This window comes from Limulus polyphemus, unplaced genomic scaffold (genome assembly GCF_000517525.1).
Source record: "Limulus polyphemus unplaced genomic scaffold, Limulus_polyphemus-2.1.2 Scaffold6478, whole genome shotgun sequence".
Classification (NCBI taxonomy): Eukaryota; Metazoa; Arthropoda; class Merostomata; order Xiphosura; family Limulidae; genus Limulus; species Limulus polyphemus.
The window spans coordinates 18,345-27,116 of NW_013672088.1; the positions used below are offsets into that span (position 1 = coordinate 18,345).

At 34.7% G+C, this 8,772-nt stretch overlaps 1 protein-coding gene across 2 annotated transcripts in view; it reads right to left on the bottom strand.

The window, feature by feature from the left end:
- The window catches only part of LOC106473752 (membrane-bound transcription factor site-2 protease-like), a 16,618-nt gene extending 9,328 nt beyond the window's left edge, over positions 1-7,290 (bottom strand). For both annotated transcript variants that reach the window (XM_013934432.2, XM_022402150.1), the window contains exons 1-3: positions 7,173-7,290; positions 5,793-6,039; positions 3,714-3,894 (exon numbers count right to left, since the gene is read on the bottom strand). In XM_013934432.2, the coding sequence (XP_013789886.1) occupies positions 3,714-3,894; positions 5,793-6,039; positions 7,173-7,276 (532 nt within the window). In that variant the 5' untranslated portion in view covers positions 7,277-7,290. The remainder of the gene's footprint in view (positions 1-3,713; positions 3,895-5,792; positions 6,040-7,172) is intronic.
- Between the last annotated feature and the right edge of the window lie 1,482 nt (positions 7,291-8,772).

The following is an 8,772-nucleotide window of genomic DNA, read 5'->3' on the forward strand; positions in this document are numbered from 1 at the left end:
AAAAACTTTAATATAAGTTTAACATAAACTTTTATTAAAGTTTTTCTTCATTACCCATTCAAGCCGTCTCCAGCCATTATTAGTCTCAAAGTGGGTTCCTCGTCATTGAATTTGAAAGCACTGTGTATGTATTCACAGATTTGTTCTGCCAAAGCCATGACTGTAAAATCTATTGCAAGTAAAATAGTCAAAGTAAGAAATGAGAAAAATAAAAAGGAGAGAAATGCCAGAAAACAAACTTTTTTTCTTTCCATTTGAATTTTGATGATAAGGTTCTTATCATCAAATGATGCCAATTTATTTTTATTATTTAAAAATTAAAATTTTTTCTTATCTGAAAATGTATTTCAGATAGAAGTTTCTCTACAGAACTAATAGCTATTACCTAATGCTACTGTTTAAAAAAGTCACGAATGAATCTTCCACCCCTACACATATTAATGTTACTGCATCAATATATGATGTACGGTACTCCATTGATTTTCCAGAAACTGATGGTTCGGCACCTCCTTTAATCCAGACAAAATTATGAGAGCGCACTTGAAATTCCCGCGACTGCTAGACTACTTCACTGGGCGGCCACAGATGGCATTGCGTGTGGCGCGTGCTCTTTCGGGACGGGCTACTTGCATTTTAAGTAGGTACGTCACTCTTTTGAAAATTTGTCTTATAAATATTAAACTAGTGGATCAAATTGCTTGAATTTTTTTCATGAATGTTGCCAAGAATCTGTAGTTTAACAAGATACAAATATTTAGTTTCGATTTTTTCTTCAATTTTTTACAACACAGAATGTTGATAATAGTGTATGAAAATTCAAAATAAAACATACTTGAAAATAACAATAATAATAATAACAGTAAAATTCTAAAATTTACCACTTTGGAAGCGATACTACTGCAACATTCTTTGTAAGTACAGTAATTAATAAACCTTTTTCATTTGTACTGTACTAATAAACCTGTATCATTTGTACTGTACTAATAAACCTGTATCATCTATACCTGTATTAATGTATTTCATTACTCATTTAATTCACATTTAATATATGTTTTATTTAAGTTTCTGGCAGTCCATGGTGCTTTAGAGACACTGGAGGGGTATAATTAGTGGGTCAGAGGTGTATTGTTGAATTATTATTATCATGTGACCTCTGTTGGTCTGGCAAGGCTCTGGAACCAAGGATGCCAGAAAATTGGTGGTGTACCTGTATTAATAGTTAAACTATAGCCCTCCACCAATAACAGGGCAACATTCTCCAAGTACAGTAACCCCCATGAGCACTCACATTTCAATAAAGGCCCATTCTTGATGAGATAGAAAAAACACACACACACTGGAAATGGGGAGGAAGAGGGGGTTCTGTGGAAAGATGACTGTCTATCTGAAACACATTTTTGTGTAAAGAAAATGTTAACTTCAGAAATGCTATTCACCTTTCCATAGAACAAATAGTTGGGATTCCATATTGATAAGATGGTGGAAGGATGGGTGTGTAGTGTGGCCAGGTTGTATAAAACATGAGAAATGTCCACATGAAATATGTACTAGAAAGGGAAAATATCCTAGACCTGCATCCCGAGACCTTTCTAGATGGAAAAAGGATTCACCCTTTATTATACTAGAAGAAAATGGGAGGGAGGAATTTGCATGGGGGAGTATGGCAGAGAGATTCTCAGAATGAACAGGAAACATCACATCTGCATAAAGTCCAACACTAACAGACTTTGCAATAAGTTACTACAAACAAGGACAGCCAGGTGTGAGGACAGAATTGCACATGTTGATGTCCTTTCTTTTCAGCCAGTTGTGAGGACAGAATCGCACATGGTGGTGCCCATGTGCGATTCTGTCCTCACAACTGGCTGAAAAGAAAGGTGGTGTCCTTTCTTTTCAGCCAGGTGTGAGGACAGAAGCACACCTTTCTCTTTCCTGAAGAACAACCTGGTTGGCTCCATCACCTCCATAATATAGATATAAACATTAAATGTGGTTGTAAGACCTGCAAAAAAAATTAGCAACTCACCTTTTTAAAGCCTCCGAGAAGACTGGAGAAAGATGAAAAACCAGAGGTATATGAAAGTTCAATGTTGTAGTAGTATGACACAAAGGTCATCCCCATCCCTGCCAGCAATATCTATTCAGGGGCTGTTCACAGTGAGGCAAGAGAAGCTGTGAGATGACAAACTAAATGGGAAAAGATAAAATAAAGTTGAAACGTGTCATTACTCACTGAAAAATAAACTAGCCAGATAAGTTGTTTAACCCAACTCAAAGAGGAAGGAAATAAGTCATGATAGGAAGAAGAAACCCACATGCAAGAAAAGATGTTATTAACTGCATTGAAAGGTGGCAGTATGAGCACGATAACAACTAACAGGATAAAGGGAACAATCACAGTTGGAACAATTGTACAGGGAAGAAAGATAAAGGATAGCCAAAGTTTGGACAAGGAAGGGGCAATCAGGGAATAATATTAACCTGTCCCTGTGATAATGAGTGTGGTAGGAAGAGGTGACAAAGGGTTCAAAATGGCAGGGGGGCATATAACAGCCCTGAGAACGAAACAGAGGTTCCAATCTGAAAGAGGAACTGGACAAGGAGGACAAATCATGAAAAAGGCCTGGAAGAGATCCCTAAGAACCAGAAAAAAAGAGAAAACAACCACAGAAGGTCACTGATAAAGCTGCTCTGTAACTGGCAGCAGTAGAAATGGAAAGAGGTTGGAGAGAAGGATAGGCATATAGATAGAGATTGTACCAAGTCTAACTCAGAGCATCCACTATTAGAGCTGTAGTGTGAAACATATAACCAAAAAGTAGAAACTAAATGCTGAAGGGAGTCATAAATGAGATGACTCTCAAATTGGGAGCAAATCCACTGAAAACACTAGAGTACATAGAAGAAAAATTAAGTGGTAGAAACAGTGGGTTGAATTCTTCTAAAGATGGAGCAGGCTCAACTTAAACAACAGGAACAGGAAGCGCTTCAAGTTGTTAATACAGTATATTGGATGACTTTTTAACAAGTGTCAGAACACTGGGAGATGTCAGAAACATTTTTAACTTTATTAACACCAACCCCCTCCACCATCTTATCAATGTGGGATTCTGGCTATCAGTTCTGAGGAGAGGTGATTAGTGTTTCTGAATTTAACCATATCCTTACCTTAAAATGTGTTTCAGATACACCCACCTCTCCACAGACCCCCCCTCCTTCCCATTTCCAGTGTTGTTTAATCAAGAATGAGCCTTTGTTGAAACACGAGTGCTTATGGGGTTTACTGCCCACATCATAAACTGGTGAGGCACTGTTAATAAGTGTAGGGGCAGAAGTTTCATTCAGAGCTTGGCAAATGGGCAACATATTTTTTTGGCAGTGGCATGAGGTAATAGCCATCAGTTCTGAGGAGAGAAGAGAGCAGTATTTCTTAAGTTCTTAAAAAATAAGAAGAGAATAAGAGAGACAAGATCCACCTTACTGATATAAATGTTTTTGTAATTGAAAAGAAACATTCTTTCAATGAAATTTTATTATACAGCTTCTTGGTGTCAAAATAATTGCAAAACTAGTTTTAAATAAATAAACAAAACTGTGAACTTTTCCCAAACTTGAAAAGAAATATATCATGGCTAACAAACAACATAAAAATATCAACAAAGAAGTTTTGTTACTGCACTACTGTATAAACAAAGAAATAACCTAAAACTTACCTAACACTTGTTTGTTTTCTAATTCAAGAAAATTTCTGCCAACACAATAACCAACTGGTGGTTTTGATGCCACTGCCACCAGACAATTTCTCCACATTTCCTCATTTCTCACCGGACAACCATTTATCGCGGACACTTGGTCTTCAACAACTAGTCCTGTTGGTCCAGAAATCCCAGAGTTCTAACATCAAGAAGAGTAAATAAAAACACTTTTAAAACATGGTAAGTGCAATGCTAGAAACTTCACAAATGTTTTATTAAAAATGATACAAAAAATAAAATAAAATTCCTTGACCCCCTCCCCCAAAAAAGTAGCAGCGCCAATCTTTACAAGTTCATTCTACGAGTACTTGCTCCTTCTTAAAAGACATAATAAAATGGGATTCACTATATAATTTTTTCCTGATAATCTAGATGATGAAATGTAATGGTCTTTAATTTTACCATTCCTCATACCAACAGAATTTAGCTATGTGGAAAGATTTCTAAAGTGATTTATACTTATGATAAATTTAAAAGGACGTGTATCACATAACTAAAAACAAAATTAGTAAACTAATGGTGTTTTACTGTATAATTAAATCAGTTTGAGTTTACATTTAAGTGACTGACAAGAAAAACAATTAAACTTTTGTTTAAATGAAACCCATATATATTAGTCACAAAAGTTGTATTTTTGAAAAAGCTATTAGAGAGACTCAACTAAGCTTAAATACTTTTTACTGCGAATGTATACCTATTTTATTAATATAATTATTTACCTATCTCTGTTACATATATGTATTTACCTATTGCTTTCTTTGGTTATAAACAGGAGGAAAATATCAAAATTTTGCCCAAGAGGGAGCACAAGAAGTTAAGTGTTTGAACAGCCTACACTCCATAATATAATTGTTTAGGTACATATATACAATTTATATCCTAAATAATGAAAGGTCTACCTTCCAGTAGACTTGGGTTTATTTTGTTATACAGTCACTTTGTTCGTCGTAGACCTTTTTCTTAGAATCTTGAAAACATTACAACTGCCATACAGCTAGCATGGTTACCCACAGCCTTCTAAAGACAGGCGTACAGCTAACATGGTTACATACAGCTACTACCTTCTAAAGACCACCATACAGCTAACATGGTTACGTACACCTACTACCTTCTAAAGACTACCATACAGCTAACATGGTTACGTACAGCTACTACCTTCTAAAGACTACCATACAGCTAACATGGTTACGTACAGCTACTACCTTCTAAAGACTACCATACAGCTAACATGGTTACGTATAGCTACTACCTTCTAAAGACAGCCGTACAGCTAACATGGTTACGTACAGCTACTACCTTCTAAAGACTACCATACAGCTAACATGGTTATGTACAGCTACTACCTTCTACAGACTACCATACAGCTAACATGGTTACGTACACCTACTACCTTCTAAAGACTACCATACAGCTAACATGGTTACATATAGCTACTACCTTCTAAAGAGTACCATACAGCTAACATGGTTACATATAGCTACTACCTTCTAAAGACTACCATACAGCTAACATGGTTACGTACAGCTACTACCTTCTAAAGACTACCATACAGCTAACACGATGTTGTTATATATTAATTTTTGGCACTAGCAGATTTTCCAAATAAGAAGACATTCAGATATGTCAGTTTCAGACAGTTCCAGCTCCAGCTTTTCTTACATATAATGGGGCTAAATCTAAAATTAAATTAGTTTAATGCACAACATTAGTTTTTTTTTGGGGGGGGGCAATGATATTTTAGGGGGTCAGCCCTTTTGCTCTGATTTCAGAGTAACATTCTTAAATAACAACTTCTATTGATTAACATTATCTAGACTTGGTTTTTACCGACATTTTTCTCATTTTCAATCTTGCATATGCAGTGAAAATCTCAACGACTTATGCAATTCTAGCCTATACAGGTGAACAGCAATAAATAATATGAAACTTGGCCAAATCAAAATAAAACACATGCAACATTTTGTAAATGAAACCCCTCTATCTTTTAGGATTTTTACTTACATAATACTATCAATAAATATCAATTTTCTGATATACCTGGTCGACAGAGACAACAGTGACTCCAGCATCATGCTGGTACATCAAGCTACCAAAGTAAGGGTTCATCATTAAAAGCAAGGCAGCAGTACCGGCTAGTATCATGTTGTGCCACACCCCAGCACAAAACACTTGCAACTGTTGCCATGCCGACAACATGGAGACATGTTCTGTTGGAAGATCCACAAAAGCTCCAGGAAAAATACCAAAAACAAAAAGTCCACATCCCTGGATTCTGACATTAGCTCTAGAAGAAGAAAAAAATGATATTTCATCCTTGCACCTGATATGAAATGATACAGATAAAACAAAGGTTTAAAACAGAAAACACTAACAACAGGATCTGTAAATAAATAACCAATGTTTATAAGCTATAATTCTATTTGGATTATTTCTCACATTTTAGTTAATCTAATGGAAACTTTAGTTTTCCACAAAACTTTTCACTTATTTATTATGCAGATCAGTGGATTACATACAGAAGGGGAAGCCTGACGAAACTGGTGTAAATGGGCCGAGGTTATGATAATCAGCCTCAACTCATATAGACACACTTGTAATACATAAAATTAATACTTTTGACTTTGTGTGTGTGTTCTTGCCCCAAGACTTTCTGTAAGCCTAACTACATCAATGACACAAAGTGATGTAAAAGTTAGTTTCTCCAGGTGAGTAAACTAAGTCTTTTTAATTTTCGTGTGTTTCAGGTTAAGATACAAATACATGTAAACAGTAAATAAGCACAGTACATAGAATGATAAAGAACCAATGAGCTTTAATGTTGCAACTTAATTGTTATCCACACAGGAGAGGTATAAGCACAGACCAACTATCATATGTCCATAGACATTGATTTTCCACCGTAACAAATATGTACATTTTTCTCTAAATTATTTCATTTTAACTATTTAGAAATTTCCACATGCACACAAACACTGTCTAGTTACATGTTCCACAAGCATCCATCAACTTGTCAATCGTTCTTTTTAAAAATTACTTCTTTAAACGAGTAGTTACCAACAAAGTTGTTTATGAAATATTTAGCAGAATATTACAGCAGTAAGAGATTGTTACTAGAACACAAATCTTACAGTAGTTGTAAACTGGATTGAATATTGTGCTTATTGTTCTAACATAAGCACTGATAATTCTGAGCATTTGTTTGAAGGAGCATTCACATTAACACAATCTTGAAAAGCACAAATATTTAATACTTATTACAATTGTAAAAGCTGGATAAAAGTATTTTCTATGTGGACAACTATTACAGCATTCAACACTTTTTACTTTCCTTATCAGAAGTCCTGAGAATAATAAAAGTTTGGTTAATGTTTTCATTTTAACCTTGACTAACCTTGACTTACTAAGAAAAGTACAAACCTTACAGCAGCAAGAGCATGTCCCACTTCATGAATCACACTACACACAAGGAGAGTCATCAGGTAATACATGATGTCCGACAAAGGAAGATTAATTCCCGGCATAACCTTGACTTACTAAGAAAAGTACAAACCTTACAGCAGCAAGAGCATGTCCCACTTCATGAATCACACTACACACTAGGAGAGTCATCAGGTAATACAAGATGTCCGACAAAGGAAGATTAATTCCCGGCATCTATACAACAGAAAAGATTTAGGATTCCAGGGCATTGTTCAGACACATGAAATATAATCTAAGTTCTGTTGTTTAACACATTTGATTTGATTAAATTTAACTACCAGATGAAAACTAGTTTTTCAAAAACACTTAATTAATACTGTATTTTATCATATTTTTTTATTAAATCAGCATGTTGAAAGTTTTCAACAGAAAAATTACAAAAAGACATATGAAGACATTATTTTTATAATTCATTACAAACCGGTTGTATTTAATCACCTAGTGGTCACTCTCGTAAAAACACAAAGCTCATAAAAAATACAAACTATTCACCAGAATTTTTTAAAATGTCTTCACCTTTCATGATATATACAACAAATATCTATAAAACACCTGAATATAAAGATAATGGAGCTTGGAAAAAAAAATTGCTACTCAGCATAAGTATAATTCACAACAGAATGAATTCTTTGTGCTTGGACTTGAAACTAGGGTTATTACGGAAGAAATTAATAATATGAGGTTTATTTGGTAGTTTAATTTATATTGTAGAAAAGATATACATAAGTGGGGAAGATTTCGTCCAAAGTTACTTAGACGCTGGTTTGATATTGGAGCACTGATGTCTTTAGTGTGTTTGATTCCTTCTGTATGGTTGGTGATTTCCACGGTAAAGAACCTGCTATGGACCACAGAGCACAAACAACAAAATATTCAAGTCCTTCAACCTGTTGTAAGTTGATGACACCCTAGAAATCTTTAAAGTGGAGTATTTACTGAGTGACTTGTGTTATCTATAACTGTACAAAGCTGCTTGTAATGTGGTTGTAATCACCGGGTCCTATTCCAACAGGTAGAATACAGCTGAAGTTGAAACGGCTTAATTGTTAAACCCCAATGCTCCAATAAGACGATGTAAGGATGAAGCATGCATGACTGGATTCAACAAGGGAAATGAAGGATCAGACAAACACGTGTCATAGTCCACAATTTAACTCATGAACAATACACATTGTTGATACTAAATTCACTCGGATCATTTTTGTATTTAAAACATACAATCTGACAATTATTACTGAAAATGTTTTACACACAGAGTTAACTATAATTTTGTTAAACCTAAGGTTTTGATATTTGATGACCAACATTCTAAGTTATTAGCTCATTAGTATGATCTTGTAGCTTTGACTTTTCAGATTTCACTCGAGTCATTTTTTCTCTTCTCTAACCTAGGCCAGTTGTGATATTAATGAAAACTCTAACACCGAGTTTTTTACAGTGTATCAGTACAAAATGCAATATAAATATATTTGCAAAACCAATTTTACTCCTGTTTACTAGATTTACTTCATGTAGTAAAGAACTTGGTAAACATGTT